Source organism: Taudactylus pleione, unplaced genomic scaffold, assembly GCF_031769625.1.
Source record: "Taudactylus pleione unplaced genomic scaffold, aTauple2 ptg001562l, whole genome shotgun sequence".
In the NCBI taxonomy this organism is placed as follows: Eukaryota; Metazoa; Chordata; class Amphibia; order Anura; family Myobatrachidae; genus Taudactylus; species Taudactylus pleione.
The window spans coordinates 395498-418119 of NW_028285959.1; the positions used below are offsets into that span (position 1 = coordinate 395498).

Sequence of the window (22622 nt, forward strand, 5' to 3'; positions counted from 1 at the left end):
GGGGTAATTGGCACTATTGTAGTGTAGATGGGCATCTCTACGCACTTCTTTAGAGAAATTGGAGGTACAGATTCTATTGTTATGGATCTCTAGGGTCAGATCTAGGAAAGAAATCCGGTTACTGTCAAAATAGTGAGTGAACTGAACATTGAAAGAATTAGTGTTCAAAAAGGTGACAAAGTGGTGTGCTGATGATGCTTCCCCATTCCAAATGAAAAATAAATTATCTATATAACTGCCATAGAGGACCAGGTGTGCACCAAACCCGCCACCCCACACGAGGAGATCCTCGACCTCCCCCATGTAGAGGTTGGCATAGCTTGGTGCAAACCTGGTCCCCATGGCTGTTCCTGTGGCTTGTAAGTAAAAGGTGTCTAGAAAAAGAAAATAATTGTTGCAAAATGAATGAAATAGAATCAAGTAGAAAAGCTCTGTCTCTCACTAAGATCACCATCTGCATTCAATTTATTTGAGATAGCTTTTATTCCCAAAGTATGTGGAATGTTAGAGTACAAACTTTGCACATACATAGTTAAGAATGCATATGACTCTCTCCATTCAACTTTCTGTATTAGTTGTAGGAAATGAGTTGTATCTTTTATGTGTGATCTTTGTGTAGAGACACGAGACTGTAAAAAAGAGTCGACATAAAATGATAAATTGGATGAAAGGGAATCTATACCAGAAATAGGTCGCCCTGGGGGGTGATGTGAGGGATTTGTGAATTTTCGGTAAATGATAATAAATAGGTGTGGGGTGAGAAGAAAACAAAAAACGGAATTCTTCCTTGGAAATGATCCCATCTATCACAGCCTCATCCAGCAAGGTATGAAGTTCTAATAGAAACCTCTGGGTTGGATCTGTGGAAAGTTTGGTATAAAATATATAATTTCCTAGCTGTCTTGTAGCCTCAGCAATATACTCTGTTCTATCTTGCACTGCTAGTGCCCCCCCCCCCCCCCACACACCCCACCCCTTGTCTGCCTCTTTGATTATAATAGATGCGTCTTTCATCAAATCCTTTATGGCTTTTCCTTCCCACTTATTTAAGTTCGATTTCTTCGCTTTAGAGTTCATTTTACGCATTTCCTTAAAAAATCCTCTAAAGTTGTTGTATAAAAACTGTATACTAGAGCACTTCGATTTAATAGGGTAGAAGTCAGATTTTAATTTGAATCCTCTTCCGCTTTTTTTTACATCAAAAAGTGTATGTCTTTCAGATAATTACCATTGCTCTCTTCCAATAGTTCTGTTAGTCTTAGATGCTGAGGATGATTTATCAGTTCATATTCTATGGGGAGGGCATCCTCTTTTCTTTAAATGTTGTTTAGTGAAAAAGGGACTGAATATTACACTTTGGTCGCAGATGAACATTCCACCAATAGCCAGGTAGAACCTGAAAATCTTCCCGTACCTTTTTACTGCTGAACTTTCCGATGGTAAATCAGATTTTGACAAATAACTCATTGATTCAATGTAATTTAGAGAATAATTTAAATTTGAAAGATTTTAACCTCCTTGAAAATGTCCCTGACCTATCAAATAAAAATGTAAGTGTTACTGATGGTTTTTGTCGTGTCAAAGAGAACAAGAGCCGTAGAAGCATTGCTGATATAAATTGAAAATCAAGAGTTTGACCCAAAACGCAAATACTTCAAACCATCATATTTCTCCTGTTTCATGTCTTCTTGAACAGCTGCCCACTGCGTCACAGACTTCCTATTGTCCAAATACAAATGAGATACCTGAACAGGATTCATTGAATACAGAGCTTTCCTGCAAGGTGCCCACTAAGGAAAAAGATAATCCTATTGAAAAGAAAGATGCAACCGTTCTAAAAGGAACATGTTTACCGAATAGGCTGTCTGTCAAGATATTTCAGCCTAGGTTACCCACCAAAAGGCATTCCAGCACAAGTAGCATGCAAGAGCCAATTTCTTCTTCTGTTTCTAAGACACAAGCTGGCCGTACATCAATGACACTTCTCAAGGCTTTAGCTACTAATGACGGCCAGTGTATAGAAGAGGAAATGATTCCTGTTTGTCCAGATGAGCAAGAAATAAATAGTTTATTTCAATATGATGTGCCAGAAGGTGCTTGGGAGGAGTTGTGTAAGAAAGAGGCTCTGCACAAAAACCTAAAACAATGTGCTGTTGGACCCGAAGAGACAACTAATGTTCAAAAAAGGAACCGCGACACAGAGGATGATGTCTATGTTCAGAGAGAAAAGAGAGCCAATCTGAATGAGGAGACAACCGACAAAGAGGAACAGGTGGGTGTGATGCTTGTGGATTATTTAACGTTTGTAGACTTCTTTAATGCAGTTCAAACAATCGGCTTGGTTGGTCTGCTAAAGTTGAAGCCCTAGCTATTTAACCACTTAACTTGTGATCTATCTCTAATCTCTCTAAAAATTTATTTAAATATTTTATTGTTACAAAAATAAAAATGCCTATCAACACGAGTGTAATAGCCCCACCGCCAGTGGCAATAGTCACCCCTGCTGCAGGTGATCTCTACCCTCAAGCCATTCTAGGGTGAGAATTATGCAGTGATTTTGGCGGGCACAGAGCACCACCTCACTGCCATGAGGTTGGTGGAGCAGGAGGAATTCCGTTCTGCACTAGTGTAGTACATATTTCTTATTTAAAACCCAGGGCACGCAGCAGGACTGCTCGAGCTGACCCTGTTGGCGAAAAGCCCAGCTGTCTGTGGACGCAATTCATGCGACTGCCAGTTAAGTAACAGAGGCATGTATTTAAAATGGGATTACCTAATACTACTCCAATTTATTGTATGTAGTGTTCCCGCTAAACTGTTTAAGCAGGGCACTGCGCTCTGCCCGATTTTTAAAATATGCCCTGCTGAACAAAGCTTGACTTCAATGGGCCCGCTGCCCCCCTCCTCTCGCCATCTCTTCTCGCAGGGTAGGGAATGTTGGACGAAGATGCTTGGCATACCCCCTGGAGCAGAGGTTTCCAAACTCTGTCCTCAAGGCACCCTAAAGATAACTATGCTTGGGCACAGGTGACTTAATTAGGGCCTCAGTCAACTTGGTTTAACCATCTGTGCTCATCCATGGATATCCTTAAAACCTGGACTGTTAGGGTGCCTTGAGGACTGCGTTTGGGAGCCACTGCCCTAGAGCAATGGTTCTCAAACTCTGTCCTCAGGACCCCACACAGGTCGCATTTTCCAGGTCACCCAGCAGGTGCACTGGTGTATTCACTACTCACTGACACATTTTAAAAGATCCACAGGTGGTTATAATTACACTGTACAACAAATTAATACTTTTAATTTTTCCTTTCTAAAAATAGTCATATATTACTAATTTGAGGTAAAGAAAAACTAAAATGATTTCAGAATGTTTTACTAGCTCTATTTTTTGAGCTACACTACTTGCACTATACTGTATGTACATTAGTAATATAGTCATAGTGAAAAGCTATTTTTAAAATCTGATATTATATTATCTTGTTAGAAAATAAATACGGTTTAATTCAATCAATCACAAATAAGAACACAAAACTAAACAAAAATACAGCATATGAAAAGTACTATCTAATATAGTGGCCTATTCATGGGGGTGCTTTCTCTTTGCTTGTCGCTTGTACTCCTCTTCTGGGGCATCTCTTGTCACTGTCCAACAGTAGTGATTCACCTACCCTGATATCTTTGTTACATTGCTGAAATGTCTTGGTGGAATCGCTCACTATGCTTGTCACTCAGTGCACCACAGTTATCTTGTGTAGGTAATCCTGTGAATCTCATATTTGCATAGGGGAGGGGACAGGGGACAAATAACTGATTCATTTAATTGGGTCATTAGGCCCCGCCCCCTCTGCGCAGAACGATTTTCTCCATTCTACCCACTTCACTAGGAATAACCCTACATCGTCATAAATGGGCTATATCTCGGAACTCAGAGCTAACTGAGTTTTAAATGTCATATTCATTCTTTGCATGCTGAAATGAATTAGAAGTAACTATTTTCACATCGGAAACATTTTCATTGTTGTGCAGTGTTATTTTACTTTTGATTCTGTGCAGAGTTTGAGAACCTGTGCCCTAGAGTGATAAAAAGGAGGCTTGTTGCGAGACCATGCCCCCTTTTGGAAGAGCAGCTTTTCCCTCTTAAATGATCGGCACCTTGCCCGATCATGAAGCTGCAGTCAACACTACATATATATACATGACTGGAGGACTTTAAGAAGTTGTTGGTCTATTGTCCACTGGCACATATGCCTCTGTGATCCACATCCCAATAGTCTTTAAAAAACAAAATATAATTTACAGGCATTTAAGAATTCTTTATATGTCTGTGCAGATAGAGAGATGTATAGATATATATCTATCCTTCACGCTAGGCTGTTTTAGCGGGGCGCTGCGCCCTGCCCTATTTCTGAAGGGCAGTAAGCACCCTGCCCTCCGGCGCCCCGCTGAGACAGCCTGCGGGTTCTGTCTCCCCCCGTGGGTCAGAATGTCCTGCGGGTGGTCAAAACGGCGGCGCAGTGTTCATCGCCGGTGAATGGATGCCAGGCATATGTGCCAGGCATCCATTCACTGTGACCGCAGCGCTTGGGGGCTGCCGGACGCGCCCCCAGGAGTTACGAAAAGGTGACGCGTCATAAAGACATGCCCCCTTTTCTTTGGCCATGCCCCCTATTCGGGCATGCGAAGATGTGCCCTAGGTCTAGGTCCGGCGCCCTGCCTGCTGTCTGACCTAGAGTGAACAAATTGTGTGTGTGTGTGTGTGTGTGTGTGTGTGTGTGTATATATATATGTCCAAGATAGTATATAAGGTGCACTCACCAGGGACTTTCCATCAGTGTAAAAGATTTATTTTATTCCTTACTGCATAATCTCAAGTTGACGTTTCGGCCAACAAATGTAGCCTTCCTCAGGACAGACTTCCCAAACCACCAAGACAGGCCCATGCTGCACTGTGTACTGAGCCTTCCTCTTATACCCCCATGTTTAATTAGTGACCACACTCCCGAACACTGGAATAATGGAACAAATGAGTCAAATCTACAATATTGCCATAAGTAAAGCATAGCCTGTATACTTATCTATCCTACAGGAACATCCCCAAGCAGCCAGACCTAAATGCCATCCATGAACTGTAAGAAACACTCTGTATCAGCGCTGAAAAGCCACCTCGCGGCTATAATAGCGGCACTTCCGGTTTGCGTTCAACCGTAGCCGGAAGTCCTCGCAAAATGCGTTCCACGCACCAGAATGAGGTGTTTCACCTCACGGCTCCCAAAGATAGGAAGCAAAGTTCCCTATGATGGAAAACACATACTAAGAACATTTCCAGGTAGCACTATGTATATGTTAAAGGTATAAATCATATATAAAATATAAAGAACTACAGAAATTAGCAATAGCCTTATCTAGGGTTAGAGAGAGGCTCATCAACATTGTGAAGATAGACAATATGAAGATGTAGTGAAAATACATATAAATATAATATACATAAGCAAATACCCAGATTCCCCCTGTCAAAACAATAATATATATAAAAAAAAAAAATATAGAAGAGAAATAACAAATAGTCAGAGAATAATTACATCTATTCATTGGTCAAGCTAATAATCAACATCAAGAAAACATACTATACCAAAAAAAATCAAAAGATCTGAAAAATCTCAAATAGACACCTGTCTAGACCAAATTGTAGCACGACCTATCACTTGGTTAAACATCAATTGATGTTAAAATGATTGTTCATTGAGTCCTTTTGGTAATATTTTGTCGAGTCTATGTATCCATCTGGCCTCTTTCCTTAAAAGGATCAATCCACGGTCCCCATCCCTTTTGAGTGGTGGCACCCGGCCGATTATCATATATTTTAGGGATGATACTTGATGTTTCATAAGGAAAAAATGTAGCGCCACTGGTTTGTTGGTGTTCCCCTTCTCGTAGGCTAGTCTGATATCAAACCGATGTCGTGCCATTCTTTCACAGAAGGTTCTGGTGGTTTTACCCACATACAGCAAGCCACATGGGCATTGTAGAAAATATGTATGATCCATTTGGCAGGTCAATCAATGTTGTATGTGGATGTGCTGTCCATTGTGAGGATGTGGAAACTATTTCCCCACTAGAACTTTTCTGCAGGTTGTGCACCCCAAACAGCGAAAGCACCCTTTATTTGTGGTTAGCCAATTAGCCCCGTTGGTAGTTGTTTCCATGTTGGTTCTATACAGTAGATCCTTAATATTAGGACCACAATGGATGCTCAATAGGGGTGGAGTCATCCCCATATTGGAATCAGTGCCCACAAGTGGCCAGTGTCTCCTAATCGAGCGTTGTACTGCTCGTAATCTGGTGTTGCATTTGACACCCAGGATCATCCGATCATTCTTTTGTTCCACCAGTCGTCGCGTCATCACCTTCAAAGATTTTTCTTGCCCTGGTGAGGCATTGTGAACAATGTGGAACCTTTGCCTGGTTTCCTCTAATTTAGCTCAGCCAGATCACATTCCAAGATGTTCCTTGAACACGTAGGAGCTGGGAAGTTGATAATTTGTTTTTAAGGGCATCAGGGTAGTGGCTCATTGGTATCAAAAGTGTTTGTCTGTTGGTTTGCAAAACAGGGTGTGTGCCAACCGATTATTTTTCTTAAAGACCAGAACGTCTAAGAAATTTATCCGGTTCTGATCAACAGATGCCGTAGAACGTATTGGGATTCTCAAGCCGTTGAGAGTCTCAACCATCCTAAGAAAAGAATCCTTATCGCCATGCCAGATGACAAAAATGTCGTCAATAGAGCATTTAAAATAGACAGAGAAGAATGTGAGCGCTGAAATCAGCAATTGGTATTTATTAACAGATATTAGTATAAAATCTATAATTTTCAACACACATATATACCACACGTAGAGATATAAATAAAACTTGTAAAAAAAAAATCAACGATAAAAAACAATGATAAAATAAACCTCCCCTGTGAGGAATATTAAGCAGGTACAGATATTTGTAGTTAGTTGAGTCTCTCTTGTTACAAAAAAGACAATATAATCTTTTCAAGATTATCACCAATAAAATTGTATCAAGTATAGACAGCAATTGCAAAGATACTTTGTAACACAATGAAGATTCCTTTTCAATCTAAAATATGTTGAGACACAATTTTGGATTCCTGCAGTTCCAATCTAGTGCAGAACTTTCTAATAACACTTGTTCTCCGTTTTGGATAATTAGACTGCTTCACCTGTAGTCAGCTTAAAGCAATTTATTGATTTTTATGGTGTTTGCAATGTTGCTATCATTTGAAATTCACATAATTACAATGTTCATTGTAAAGAGATATTAAACTGTTTAATTGTAGATTTGCCTGAGACAATATTTCTCACAGCTCCTGCAATTGCAGTTTTTAACAAATGTCCCCCATGGCCATGTGGTAAAAAAGGAAAATAAGTATATTCCTTTTCCCAGGGTGATGAACCCGCAAGTGTAGATGATCCATCGGGTGATCTGCCTACTGCCAGAGTCTGTTACTGTATCGCTCGTATCCAGGGATAGTGCTTCACCCATTCCCTCTGAGCGTGTGTTCAGCAGAAAGATCTGGCAGCCTGGTGGTGAGCCCGCTATAGCACTCTGGGCTAGATCGCTCGCCTCCGGAGATTAGAGATGTATGTCTCCGTGGAGCACATAGATGGTTAGCGTGGAGCAATATTAGCCGGCACCACTCAAAACGCTTTTCTCTGCCTCTAGATTTGGCAGCTTCCTCAGTTAGCTTTATATATAATGTGTGTGTGTGTGTGTGTGTATACACATACATACATACGTTGAGTCTCCCATATCCGATTATTCCGAAAAACAGAATAATTTTGGCATGACAGATAATGAAACCCTTGATTTCTACTTTAGGCTCCATAGGGTATCCACAGGATACCTTGGGGGTATAGGTGATGTCAGGCATCGGGCACCATAGAGTTAAAGCTTTCAGCCTCCCAGGATGCACTTGGGTCCCCCTCCTATACCCCGCCCTCGAGCCAAGGCATCCCAGTTTAGTTTGGTGCCCGGCCGGAGTCGGATGCACCTGTTAGAGGGGGGCTTAGAAGAGCCCCTGAAGCTTTCTACAATGCAGCTGTGGCTGCACATCTGGAAGTACAGCATGGACAGTCAGTGCTGACGTCCATGCTGTCTTCCCGACACCCCCGCCGGCACCAGAACGCCGGTACCGATCCGGGGATGCTGGTAAGCGTCTGGTCACAGCTAGCGGTGACCCCAGATGTTTTGGGACCATGGCCGGATCTAAGGGGGACAGCAAGGTAAGCAGCGGGGCCCCGCGGTGGGACCCTGCTGAACATGGTCCACAGTCCCCAGGCAGGGGGCTCCCTGGGGACTGGCTGCAGCGTGGAGCCAGGTACTAACCTGCGCTTCCACTACCCCCCTGTGACAGCTGGACCGCGGCTGAGCGGTAGCACTGCGGCATCCCATTGGTTAAATGCATGGCAGGGAAGCGCGCCTTCCCTGTCTCACAGCCGGCGCCTCCCCCGCTGCACACAGCCCTCTCTGCACACGCCGACTGGCCCTGTGGCAGCGCTCCTCCCCCAGGCCGGCCTCCTCTATGCTCCTCGGTGGCCATCTTCTCTGAACGCATGGTGAGCGCTGCTGGAAGCCTGGAAAGGTGGCATCGCGGTCTGGGTCCCTCGGCATACCTGTCCTCCGTTAAGGTTCAGGTCAGTGTATGCAGCGCTGTGTCCTACCAGGCTCCTTGTCTGCGTAGTTGAGTAACAGGTAGTGCAGGAATTCATGTTCTTTGCATTGTATGTGACTTCTGCTAGCGTTGCTGCCTGTACTTTCATTTCTACTGTCAGCCTTTTCACTGTCCCTGATCTTTTTCTGCTAAAGCCCTTGCGGTTTGGTGATTGCAGGGTGGTCTCACGCTATACTAAAAGTATTAGTGTGAGGAGTCACATACTTACCATCATGTCTGAAAGTGACTTTCCTCTCCAGCTTCGGTGTACTACATGTAAGGTACCAATAGTGGAGGGGAGGGTAGCGCGGAGGGGCTATGTCGGCAGTGTTGTTTATTGGCGCGGCCAATTACTGTCACGGCCCCGGTACAGGAGCCGCCCTGGGCTTGTTTCGCCAAAGCACTTACAACCCTGGTGGGCCAGATAGCTCCGCAGCCTGCGCTCTCACAGATGGGATTGTCACAGCAGTCAGTGGTGTCGTCACCCATGCAGGTTTTCCCGAGACAATTGATGGTACCCCACAGTCTCCCTAATACCCCTCCCCAAGTCTCTCAGGAGCCTGTGTGGGTTAATTCGCTGACAAGTTCTGTACAGCACTTGTCGGACGTGTTACAAGGGGAGTCTGTTGCGGCCGGTGGCGTCTGTCTGCTCCTTATGAGGATGACTACGTGACGTCTGATGATGGGGAGATTCTGGATCTTTCTGACCAGGAACCTCTCCATACTAAAAAGGCGGACGCTAGGTCCAAGGTATATATTCCTGGACTTATTCGGGCAGTCCACACAGTTTTAGTGATTGAGGATGAAGATCCTCCGGTGTCCAAGTCTAAATATGCCTTTTTTAAGGATATTAAGGGTGACGCCAGTGTTTCCTCTTTCGGGTCAGTTAGTGGACCATTTAGAGGAGGCGTGGAAACAGCCTGGCAAACTGTATCCGCCTCAGAGGCGCTTGGCGGTGGCTTATCCGTTTGCGGATAATTATTTTTCTAAGTGGGAGTCACCTCCACAGGTGGATTCTCATGTGACACGCCTGGTCCGTAGTGCTACGTTGCCCATGCCCTCCATGTCTTCCTTGAAGGATGCTATGGACCGTAAGGTAGAGATCTGCCTAAAGTCCGTTTATTCCCTTGCGGGGGGGCAGCTAGGCCGGCTATGGCCATTTGTTGGGTAGCCAGAGCTATGGAGCGCTGGGCTGATACTTTGGAGGCCTCTCTCGATTCCGACTGTTCGGCTGAACAGATCGAGTTGATAGGCAATATCCGGGATTCGGCCACTTATATCAATGAAGCGGCCTTGGATGTCAGTACCCTGGCGTCTCGGATTTCTTCGGCTGCGGTAGCTGTTCGACGCACCTTATGGTTGCGATCTTGGAAGGTGAACGCTGATTCCAAGAAGGGCTTGGAAGCTTTGCCGTTTAATGGAGAAGTCCTATTTGGTCCGGATCTGGACAAAATCGTAGCCACACTGGCGGCAGCCAAGTCGGCATGTCTTCCGTCTGCTGCCATCCCTTCCAGTTCTGGTAGGTCGGCCTTACAGGGCCCAGGGTATGCCTAAGACTCAGTCCTTTCCCAGACAGGCTGGCCCAAAAAAATCGGCCAAGCCCCGGAAACAGGCCTGGAGTACCAGACATCCGGCCCCTAAGCCGGATGACAAGCCTGCGGCCTGACTGTCCGGGCCTCCCTTTGGGGGATCCCAAAGTGGGAGGCCGCCTGCTGCAGTTCGCCCAGTGTTGGTCGGTCACCACGACAGACACTTGTGTTCACGAGGTGGTTTCTCACGGGTATGCCCTCTCCTTTCGGCACAGGCCCCCGTCCCGATTCTTCACCACGGGTCTTCCATCAGACCGGAACAAAGCAGTGGAACTGCGGAAAGTCTAGCACACTATGCTCCAGGCTGGAGTTATAGTGCCTGTTCCATTCTCCCAGAGGGGCCAGGGTTTCTATTCCAGTTTGTTTTTGGTGCAGAAACCCAATGGGTCGTATCGTCTGATCCTCAACCTCAAAGCACTCAAGTCTTTGCGGGTGCCGAGGTTTCGGATGGAGAACCTACGGTCCATCATTCTGGCGCTGGAACCTCTGGATTACATGGTGTTGTTGGACATACAGGACGCTTACCTGCATGTTCCTATTCTTTTACGCCATCAACAGTTTCTCAGGTTTGCAATCCGCAACGACCACTTTCGGTTCCGGGCATTACCTTTTGGGCTGGCGACAGAACCATGTATATTCACCAAGGTTATGGCGGTTATGGCGGCTTCTCTGCAGCTGCAGGGAGTCCACATGTTACCGTACTTGGACGACCTTCTGTTGGTGGCAGGATCTCCAGAGCTCCTTCTACGTCATTTGGACCTGACCATTGCAGTACTGCAACGGCACGGCTGGTTGATAAACTGGCAGAAGTGCACCCTGATCCAATCCCAGAGGATTCTGCACCTCGGAGCCTTATTGGACTCCGGACAGCAAAGGATCTTTGTGACGGGGGAAAAGATCTCGGTCTTGCAGTCGAGGGTGCGCAGTTGTCTGCAGAGTCGCCGTGTGTGTCTACACTCGGCGATGAGGTTACTGGGCTCCATGGTCTCAGTATTCGACATGGTGGAATATGCCCAGTTTCACTCCAGACCTCTGCAGCAGTTGATCCTGTCCAAATGGAATGGACTGCCTCAGACTCTAAAATCACAGACAATGGTGCTCACTCCGGAGGTTCGCCTGTCTCTAACCTGGTGGTTGCAGACGACCCATCTCAACAAGGGTCGTCCGTTCTGGGTGGCAAATTGGGTCCTGTTGACAACGGACGCCAGTCTTCGGGGCTGGGGAGCAGTCACGGGTCCACACTTGTTCCAGGGCAGGTGGACTCGGGCGGAAACAGAGCTACCAATAAACATCTTGGAACTCCGAGCAGTTTTCAATGCTCTCCAGCAGGCACATCGGGTCCTCCAAGGTCACCCAGTGCAGGTCCAGTCGGACAACGCTACCACCGTGGCCTACATAAATCTGCAAGGAGGAACCCGAAGTCAGGCGGCTCTCGTGGAGGTGTCCCGGATCCTGGTTTGGGCGGAGCGCAATCTTCCGGCCATATCAGCAGTCTTCATCCCGGGAGTCCTAAACTGGGAGGCGGACTTTCTCAGTCGCCAGGACGTTCATCCGGGGGAACGGTCTCTGCACCAGGACGTCTTTCAACTTCTGGTGGACAGGTGGGGTCTTCCAGAGATCGACCTCATGGCGTCACGGCACAACAACAAGTTGCCGGTGTACGGGTCTCGCACAAGAGACGAAAAGTCGTCTCTGGTGGATGCTCTGTCCGTCCAGTGGACGTTCCGGTTTGGTTATCTGTTTCCTCCGGTTTCCCTTCTTCCACGGGTAATCCGGAAATTCAAACGGGAAGGAGGGATGCTCCTGTTGATAGCTCCCGCGTGGCCCCGGAGGCACTGGTTCTCAGACCTCCAGGGACTGTCTGTGGACATTCCTCTGCGGTTGCCGTTACGACCGGACCTCCTGTCACAGGGTCCTTGTCTTCACCCGGACCTGACTCGGCTGTCTTTGACGGCGTGGATGTTGAGACGGCCATGTTAAGGTCCAAGGGGTTTTCCAGCTCTGTAGTGCAAACAATGCTACGGGCTCGGAAACCATCCTCTGCAAGGATATACCATCGAGTGTGGCATACGTTCATCCAGTGGTGTCGACCAAGAGGTTATGCCCCTCGGGAGTTCAGTCTGTCTAGAGTGTTAGTCTTCCTACAGGCGGGACTGGACCATGGGCTTCGCTTTGCGTCTCTGAAGGTGCAGGTGTCTGCCCTGTCCGTCTGGTTCCATCGTAGGATTGCTGCAATCCCTGATGTGCACACCTTTATGCAAGGTGTTCTCAGAATTCAGCCACCTTTTGTTCCACCGGTGGCGCCTTGGGATTTAGCTGTGGTCCTGAGGGCTCTCCAGGGACCGCCGTTTGAACCACTGGGCTCAGTGGACCTCAAATGGCTGACAGCTAAAACAATTTTCCTTCTGGCCATTGCTTCGACCAGACGTGTTTCTGACTTAGGGGCTGTCTCCTGTAGACCCCTTTTCTGATTTTTCATAGGAACAGGGCGGTGCAGCGCACTCATCCTGGTTTCCTTCCTAAAGTTGTCTCAAGTTTTCACATCAACGAGGAAATCGTTGTGCCGGCTTTTAACTCACCTGATCTTTCAGTGGGTGAGGCCACTGTGGACGTTGTACAGGCCTTGAGGATTTATGTTGACCGCACTTCTTCGTTTAGGAAGTCGGGCGCCTTGTTTGTCCTCTATGGCTTCCATAAAAAGGGTTGGCCTGCTTCAAAGCAGACTTTGGCAGGCTGGATTCGTATGGCCATTTCAGAAGCTTATCTTCATGAAGGCCTTCCGGTTCCTTCCTCTGTGAGGGCTCATTCCACTAGGTCTGTGGGTCCTTCGTGGGCTGCTCGACGTGGTGCCTCTGCAGTCCAGATCTGCAAGGCTGCCACATGGTCCTCGGTCCATACCTTTGTGAGGTATTACGCGTTTGACACCTTTGCCTCTCAGGATGCTTCCTTCGGGTGGCGGATTCTCCTTTCAGCACAGGAGCGTCCCCACCCTTAAAGGATACTGCTTTGGGACATCCCCAAGGTATCCTGTGGATACCCTATGGACCCTGAAGTAGAAAATATGAGATATGGTAAGACCTTACCTTTGTTATCTCTATTTCTATGAAGTCCATAGGGTTCCACAAAACTCCCGCCCTGTCGCACCTGTACTGCAGATCGGCTTTGCTCTGGTCACCTGTTTTTCCGTCTCCCTCTGGTGAGAATGTGATTCTTGTGTGTGTCCAGATCTTTTTTCTCTCTTCCTTCTCCTCCTCCGGCCTATGGCTTGGTACGTAACTGAGATGCCTTGGCTCGGGGGCGGGGTATAGGAGGGGGACCCTAGTGCATCCTGGGAGGCTGAAAGCTTTAACTCTATGGTACCCGATGCCTGACGTCATAACCTATACCCCCAAGGTATCCTGTGGAACCCTATGGACTTCGTAGAAATAGAGATAACAAAGTCTTACCATATCTCATATGTATATGTGTGTGTGTGTGTGTGTGTGTGTGTCTCTATCCCTTTCTCTCCCTCTCCCTCCCTCCCTTTTTTTTTTTTTTTTTGTGTATATGTGCATATTGTATGTTTGTGCTTATGCATACATACAACTACCTATAGTTATTGTGTATATATGGTTGTCTTTTTAGTAGTTTGTTTTTTTTCTAGGTTTTCATAAATGGTTATCAAGATTGTCTAAATGTATTACACTTTATATTTTGTCTAGACATCTGTAGCTTTTAAAAGTCCAAGTTCTAGAAGTGATTTTTCTCATACAAGTAAAGCCATGGAGCAAACTTATTGGAGCAGCAGCAGCTCTCTGGACTCAAGGGGAGATGGGATGGCTGTAGCTCTAAGCAGTAAGTAATCATTGCCAATGTTTTTTATTTTCTTCATGTACATTAGACAGAATAATATTTTTAAATGTTTTTGTCCTAAAATGGATAACATTGCATGAAAACTGTAGATTACACATGTTTTAGAGATTGTTCTTAATGTGTACTCTGCACTTTTTACCAATGTGATTTACTGCTCTGGTAGTGTGAATTAATGCATACGACGTGGGTTGCACCTCATTTTAAAATTTTAGGAGCCGATTCAATTAACCATGGAACGTCTCTTTAGCTGATTTGTGTTTGAACCCTATGGTGGTATAAGAAAAATCTGCTACCATAGTTATGCTTATGTGTAACTGCCTTGAGCCTGAAAGTGAATGGGAACAATTCCATAAAAAATATATACTTTCTGTTATCTTTTTCATCCATATTGGGGTACACTGTTTTACTTTGGTGTACAGACCATGATGGTGCTGGGCAGGGAACAAATACACTACAGACTTGTTTGTCTATCTCCTCCCCCATTTAATCCCCTGCCCTGAAAGTAATTGTTTTTAATTTCTTTTTCGGGGTCCATAGGGTCCACAGAAGTTACCTTGGGGTATGTGGTTGGAGTGATCCAGGCACCAAACAGTTAAAAGCTTTAGCTCCCAGGATGCACTGAGTCTTCCTCCAAATATACCCCGCCCCTGATTTCAGGCATTTAGTTTTTTGTTTGATGCGCAGGAGTGCACCGTACTGAACAGGGGACTGCCTCGGCAGTCCCAAGCAAGTGTTTTTTATTATGAATGAGCAGCACTAGGTATCCGGATGGACGCCCATGCTGCTGCTCAGTCTACCCCCGCTGGCACCGCAACACCAGTGCGGGAACTGGTACTGGTGGTTTCGATGGTGGTCAGCTGGGTGACTCTGATCCCGGGACTGCAACCGGAAACATCAGTGGTGCAGGTAAGGTGGTTCCCCGCTGACAACTGGGAACCACACGGCAGTCCGTTGGAGACCTGGCGGGGGACGCTGTAGTAAGGAGCCAGGTGAACTGCCTCACCCACTAGACCACCGGCTCATGAGGGATCCTGACAGCCGGGGGTGATGATGGCGGTGGCCATGATATGTCAGTGTGCCCGGTGGATCCATACAGCAGATGGGAGGTACGCTCTCCCCAGCGGCTCCTCCCTGACCCAGAAGCTGGTCCAGATGCGAGGTTTCCAGCGTCTGGGTTGCCCTGCCCAACCTCCCTGTATATGAGACAGCCAGAGACCACTCTTAGGTGCTCTCGGCTGCAATCTCAGGAGGTTTGGTCAGTCTCCCTGTATGCCTCTCCTTAGGTGTCCAGGTTATACAGAGCTCCATATCCTACTTGGTCTGGTGCTATTTGTAGTTGTCTAAGAGCTTACAGCACTAGATAGGTAGGTAGATAGATAGTAAAGTGCATAAATATTGGGACATTGACAAAATTTTCATATTTTGGGCTCTATTCACCACCATAATGGCTTTGAAATGAAACAAACAAGATGTGATTTAACTGCAGACTTTCAGATTTAATTTGAGGGTAATTACATCCAAATCAGGTGAATGGTGTAGGAATTACAACGGTTTCTATATGTGCCTCCCACTTTTTAAGGGGCCAAAAGTAATGGGACTATCAACTCAAAAGCTATTTCATGGACAGGTGTGGGCTATTCCCTCGTTATTTCATTATCAATTAAGCAGGTAAAAGGTCTGGAGTTGATTCTAGGTGTGACATTTGCATTTGGAATCAGTTGCTGTCGACTCTCAATATAAGATCCAAAGTGCTGTCACTATCAGTGAAGCAAGCCATCATTAGGCTGAAAACTCAAAACAAACCCATCAGAGAGATAGCAAAAACATTAGGTGTGGCCATATCAACTGTTTGGCTTTGCGTTCTTTCTTTTTAAGAATGTTCCATTGTGGTGGTGAATAGAGGCCAAAATATGAAAATTCTGTCAATGTCCCAATATGTATGCACCTGACTGTATGTATATGTGTATGTATATATTTATATTTACAGATTTGCATTGCATGTGACTGGTGAAATCTGCTGTTATACTGCCTTTTTATTTCTAAAATGACTGTCGGCTATCACTGTTGTTTCTCCTCATAAGCCCTCTGCTACAGGTGTGTGTATTATTCTGGGTGTGAAACATTGTCATGTGTAGTACTTTGCATAACATTAAAGATATGTCTAAAGAAACTGAAAAGCAGGTGACCTGAAGGCCCTGTGCTGGTGTCATGCATGGCCTGTAAAGCAGGGTTATCCCCTCAGGATTTCATGCAGAATGGATTGTGGTCACTGTTACAAGGAGTCATCAGTCAAATATACCAGCTCCTGGACAGGAACCCCCTTGGGCTTCCTTTTCCCAGATTATGGCACGGGTTGTATACCGGTTATCTGCTCCTGAACTGGCCACTACATCCTACTATGCGGCTACAACCTACTATGTTTATGCCCCCTATGCATCCATCTTGGATGGACGTTTATGCCCACTCAGGTCAAGTATGACTTTGTCCCCTGCTGCATTTCAGCAAGCGCTGCAAGCAGCTAGGTCGGCACATCCTAAAACCAGAAGGCAGTCTGCTTCTTCCAATCACTCTGTCCAGCCTGTAAACTCTGGTGCATCTTCTGATGAGTGTGAGGAACAGGACTTCTCTCAAGAGTCTATCAGGAGAGAGGACCATTTTCCAACAGCGGATGACCCCCTCCTTGATTGGGGCGGTCAAAACTGTGCTAAACATAGATAATGCAGAAACTGAACTAAGGGGCTCCAGTGTTTAAATGCTAGAAAGTGTTAAAAGCTGAATTTCCCAAATTTGAGCACCTCTCTTAGATTATGGGAAAAGCACGGAGTTCTCCAGATAGACGATTCCATGTTACAAAGAAGTTTACAGCCTTATACCCCCTCCCAGCAGAAAAGCGCGCCAAGTGCAAAGTTCCACCAACTGTAGACGCACATGTTGCACATCTGGTCAGGAGCGCCACATTGCCCATACCATCTGCATCCTCCCTTAAGGATACCACAGATAGGAGACTTCAAGCCTGTCTCAAGGTGAACTTTTCTCTGTCAGGAGCTGTTACCCGCCCTGCCCTGGCTTCGGCCTTGGTCTCTAAGGCCATTGAAGAATGGACAAAGGCACTGGAAAATACACTTCCAGAGGCTTCCCGATAACAGATGACCATTATCTCTCCTATATTAAGTAGGATGCCTCCTATCTAGGAGAGGCGGCATTGGACTCCGGTATTCTATCCTCTAAGGCTTCAGCCGCCTCAGTTGTGGCTCGCAGAGCCCTATGGTTAAGTGACTGGAAAGCAGATGCAGGGTCCAAGAAGGCCCTGGACTCCCATTTGCAGGAGGCATTCTGTTTGGTACAGATTTGAATAACATTGTAGCTACGGTAGCAGCCTCCAAGGCGGCTAGTCTGTCTTCAACAGCTACTCCTAGACCTAGGCAGTCATCCTTTCAATCCTTTCGGCCACAAGGAAAAGCAAGGGTCAGTCTTCCTCTAGAACAAGTTCTCGTAAGAGACCGCAATCTAAGAAACCTTGGCCAAACAGAATTCTGACTTTCAGGTCCGACAATAAACCCGTGGCCTGATGGGGCGGGCCTCCTCCCTGGGGAATTCCAGGGTAGGGGCCGACTTCAGTTTTCGGACACCTGGCATCTCTCAACATATGCCTGGGTAGGGGAGGTGGTCTCTCAGGGGTACACCTTTACCTTCTGGAGAAGTCCCCCGCAGAGATTCTTCTGCAAAACTCCTTCAGAGGAGTCTGCAAAGACCTTGGCCCTCCAGCAGGCCATTCATTCCCTGCTGGAGTTGGGGGTAATAACCCTTTCCTAGTTGATTCACTGGTACCCAGATTATTATTCCAACCTATTTTTGATCCAAAAACCCAATTGACCTCACTGGCCTATTCTGAATTTAAAAAGTATCTGCATTTATCTGGTTACCCAGGTTCCGTATGGAAACCCTTCGGTCAATTGTGTTGGCAATGGAACCAGGGGATTTTATGGTGTCCTTGGACATTCAAGATGCATATCTGCATGTGCCAATTACACCGTCCCACCAATGGTTTCTACAGTTTACGGTTTTGTAGGAACATTTTCCAATTTCAGGCGCTACCTTTTGGTTTGGCAACAGCCCCTTGGGTGTTTACCAAAATAATGGCAGTAATGACAGCCTGCCTCAGGCACCAAGGAGTCAGAATACTGCCATACCTGGACGACTCCAAATATTGGCACAATCTCCAGAGGTGGTGCAGCATCATCTCAGACTGACAATTGCCTATCTACACAGTCACGGCTGGATCATAATTTGGAAGAAGTCCTCGTTTCTTCCAGTACTGCAGATGGTGCATTTAGGTGCACGCTTGGCTTCTCTGGCACAGAGGATATAACTGCCCAAAGACAAGATTGTGGCACTTCAGTTGCGGATTTGCTGGTTTCTCCACAACCAGTCAGTGTCTATTCACTCAGCGATGCAGATAACAAACTAATTGCCTGGAGCCAGGGGCGGGGTATATATGGAGGAGGACCCAGTACATCCTGGGAGCTGGTAACTTCTGTGGACCCTAGGACCTCGAAGAAAGAGTTAAAGGTAAGTTATACCATAATTCTTAATTTTGTGCCAATGGAATAGGGCACTTTTTTTTTTTTTTTAAACAGTCTTCTCTGAATGACTGGGTTTTGCCGCTGATGGCTAAAGAGGAAAACCGGTTTGGTCAGGCAAGTGCCAAGGATCCAACCCTATAGATAAACCACCTGCATTATGGGATCTCAACCTCAATGGGGGCCCATCTTTTATACTTCAGATACCATCTTTTGGAAAAACCGTCGTCGGTCTGGGCCTCCTATTCGACATAAGCTGGCAGTGTTTTAGTTAAGTTTGCTCTTGCTAGCTGAAAGAATATCTGGTCCGGTCCCAGTTAAGAACACTGTCTTAAAGACGTTTCCAGGGACAATGGACTCTTGCTTCAAAACTGCAGTTTGCATGCTTCCATTTAATACCTTTACAGTTGTAGACCTTTTTCAAATGGTCAAGAGCCAACTCTGTCATATCATCTCGGGTCATTAATCTGGCTTAGACTTGACAATCACTGCTGGTGACAAAGACCAAAGCCTCAACATGAGCCTTATTTTCTCCATATGGGATTGAACTGTGATGACCACAGATGCCAGCTTATGCATTTGGAGGGCACCACTGACCACCTCCCTATGACTCCATGGCCTTTGATCTATGAAAAAAAATTCCTTCTTGAGTTGTAAGTTGCTCTTAATGCACTAATTTGGGTCCAGGCATTTTTGATGAGTAGAACGGTAACAATTAAATCGGACAATTTGCCAGTGGTAGTCAGTCCTCAAAGGAAAACCAGCAGTCAATTTTAACCTTGCAGGAAACATCCAAGATTCTACAGGATGGCAATTCTGGGAGTGGACATTTAGGTGGCAGACTTCCTCAAACAAGAGCCCAGTCTGATGGCCTCTCAACTAAACTACAAAGTTTTCTGCTGTTGTGCGAGAACTCAATACCCACTCGGGGACATCGTTAGAAGATATCATGATGGTCACTTGGAACTACAACCTGCGCAAGTTGGAGGAAATCAAACCATCTTATGGCCAAGTGGGACCTTACTTTACTTTCTGCCTTACTTTACTTTCTGCTTTGCAGCAGTCTTCACTCGAGCCTTCAGTTATTTGAGCTGAAATTATTTACTTTGAAAGCTACCTTTCTGTTAGCCATATCTTGGCAAGTTTTGTCTTATATTCCACATGGGTAAAGCTGTTCACACCAAACCTTCCTTGTTAAACCAAACTTGTTTTGTGATTTTATCGCAATCAGGAAATTGTTATTATGGCTTTTTCGACGAATCATTCTCATATTGTCCACTTCAGTAATCTCTTGGATGTAATGAGACCTTTGAAAATCCTATACGACCACCATGAGAGAGGTTGGCCTGCTCCAAAACAGTCCGTTGTATGATGTACCAAGTAAACCTATGTTTCTGAAGGTGGCCTTTTTAGTGTCGGGTTACAGCTTGTTCCACTAATACTATGCAGCATTTTTTTCTACACCTGCCTAAAACTTTTGCAAAGTAAGAATGCTTTCAAAAATAGAAGTGTTTAATACTTTGCATTTTGTTAATTGATAAAAATAAAGTGAATGTACAGAAGATGAATCTAAATCAAATCAGTATTTGGTGTGACCACTCTTTGCCTTCAAAACAGCATCAGTTCTTCTAGGTGCACTTGTCCAAAGTCAGGGATTTTGTAGGATTATAGTCAGGCGTATGATTTAATTAATCAATCCCAAACTGGTGGTGGTCATCATTTTCATATGTAGGTTGCAACAGTCAATAACTGAAACAAACAGTTGTGTAAGAGGCTTAAAACTGGGTGTGGGCCAGCCAAACTCTGCTACAAAGGTGAGATTGTGGAAGACTGTTTCATGTCAAAGGTCATACACCATGGCAAGACTGAACACAGCAACAAGATACAAGGTAGTTATACTGCATCAGCAAGGTCTCTCCCAGGCAAAGATTTCAAAGCAGACTGGGGTTTCAAGATTTACTTTTCAAGCTCTTTTGAAGTAGCCCAAAGACATGGGCAACGTTGAGGACCTTAGACGCAGTCGTCTGCCAAGGAAACTTGCATCAGATTAAAGCCACATCATCTTTACTTCCCTTTCAAATCGAAAGATGTCCAGCAGTGTCATCAATTCAGAACTGGCAGAAACCAGTGGGACCCATGTACACACATCTACTGTTTCGTAGAAGTCTGGCTAAAAGTGGTCTCATGGAAGAATTGCGGCCAAAAAGCAATACCTTAGACGTGGAAACAAGGCCAAGCATAGGAAATGGGGTGCAGAAAAATTGCAGTAGGTGCTCTGGACTGATGTGTGAAAATGTTAAATATTTGACTATAACAGAAGGCAGTTTGTTCGCCGAAGGGCTGTAAAGCATTACAATGAGTGTCTGCAGGCAACAGTGAAGCATGGTGGAGGTTCCAGCAAGTGTGAACGAGCCTAAGACTAAAATCAATGACAATATGGGAAAAATTTACATATCTAAATAGTTAATAGTACTATCATAGTAACAAATAGTCCAAAAGTTTGTGTTCATAAAGACACAATATTTGTACCATTAGAAACCTATCATCAACCTTTCTTTTATCAATCCCACATTTATGTAGGCCTCTATCCTTGACTTAAGTAACTTTGAGCAGCTGGATTTGGTAAAAGTTGATTTTGTACATGAGTATAGCCAAATCCACAGGGTTGCAGGCCAATACTGAAGGGTATGGTATAAAAGATCAACAGTAGGTCGACACCAAATGGTTGACAGGTTCAAATGGTCTACACAGAAATGGTTGGCCTTTTTTTTTTTTTTTTTTTTCCATCCTAACCATACCCCTACTGCGTCATAAACTAAATCCCCATAGCCATATAAGCATTAACATCAGGTGTGTGATGCCTAGTTTGGATACAGGTAGATAAGTGTGTCTATAAGGAAACCAAATGAAAACTTGGGATCAAGGCATATGCCCTAGTATTTGATTGATTGTACTTTCATGTCTGATTGTTGTTTGCTCTTCTCAGGAGACCGGCTGTAATGAACTTTGCAGGTTTAACACTTTGCATAACATATCATGAGTTATCCAATGAATCACCTGAGACAAACCAGATTACAATACATCTTTGAGGTCAGAAGCTTAAGATGTGAAAATGAGTTATCTGCATACATTGAGCATAGAAACTGGCTTACATACTTGAGGGTATAAAATGTATTGGTCCCATAACAGAGCATTGGGAGACCCCACAAGTAACCTCTAGTAGACTATAGTTTGAGGCATAAATTGACAAAAATGGGTATTGGAGTGTTACCACTTTAGTTCTTGTAACAGTATATTGTACTTAAGTGTAAAAATCTTCTGCAAAATCTGGGAACAGTGCACCAGTCAACTGTACTCCACTCCACAGTTAATTTCATTCCACATTTTTAAGAGTTGTTACTATAGAATGGTTTTGTTACTATAGAATGGTTTTGTTACTATAGAATGGTTTTGTTACTATAGAATGGTTTTGTTACTATAGAATGGTTTTGTTACTATTGAATGGTTTTGTTACTATTGAATGACTTGGGGGCGAAAGCCAGATAGAAACTTACCAAGGGAGCTATGTATTAATAATCGTGGTACTGCTGCGATTATTAACAATGCAACTCGCCGTGAATATTTAAATTTTTTATGAAAATATCCCGGCTATGTATTACCGGGAACTCGCAAGGACAGCAGTTGTGGTAACCGCTGTCCTGGCTAGTGATATAACGGCATTTCAGAGAAGTCTTTCACAGAAGTGAAAGACTTCTCTGGGGGAAGCTGACACTGCACATGCGCACAGCGTCAACTTCCAGGACTGCAGGGGGAGATATCGAAAGGTCTCTCGCTCTCTCTCCTGCCCCTGGAGCCTCTATAGGCAAACAGTAGTTTACACCATCT

At 45.2% G+C, this 22622-nt stretch overlaps 1 protein-coding gene across 3 annotated transcripts in view; it reads left to right on the plus strand.

The window, feature by feature from the left end:
- LOC148442377 (uncharacterized) overlaps window positions 1-22622 on the plus strand; it is a 138005-nt gene that overhangs the window by 97616 nt on the left and 17767 nt on the right. For all 3 annotated transcript variants that reach the window (XM_088464013.1, XM_088464015.1, XM_088464014.1), the window contains 2 exons: window positions 1697-2272; window positions 14007-14139. In XM_088464013.1, the coding sequence (XP_088320139.1) occupies window positions 1697-2272; window positions 14007-14139 (709 nt within the window). The remainder of the gene's footprint in view (window positions 1-1696; window positions 2273-14006; window positions 14140-22622) is intronic.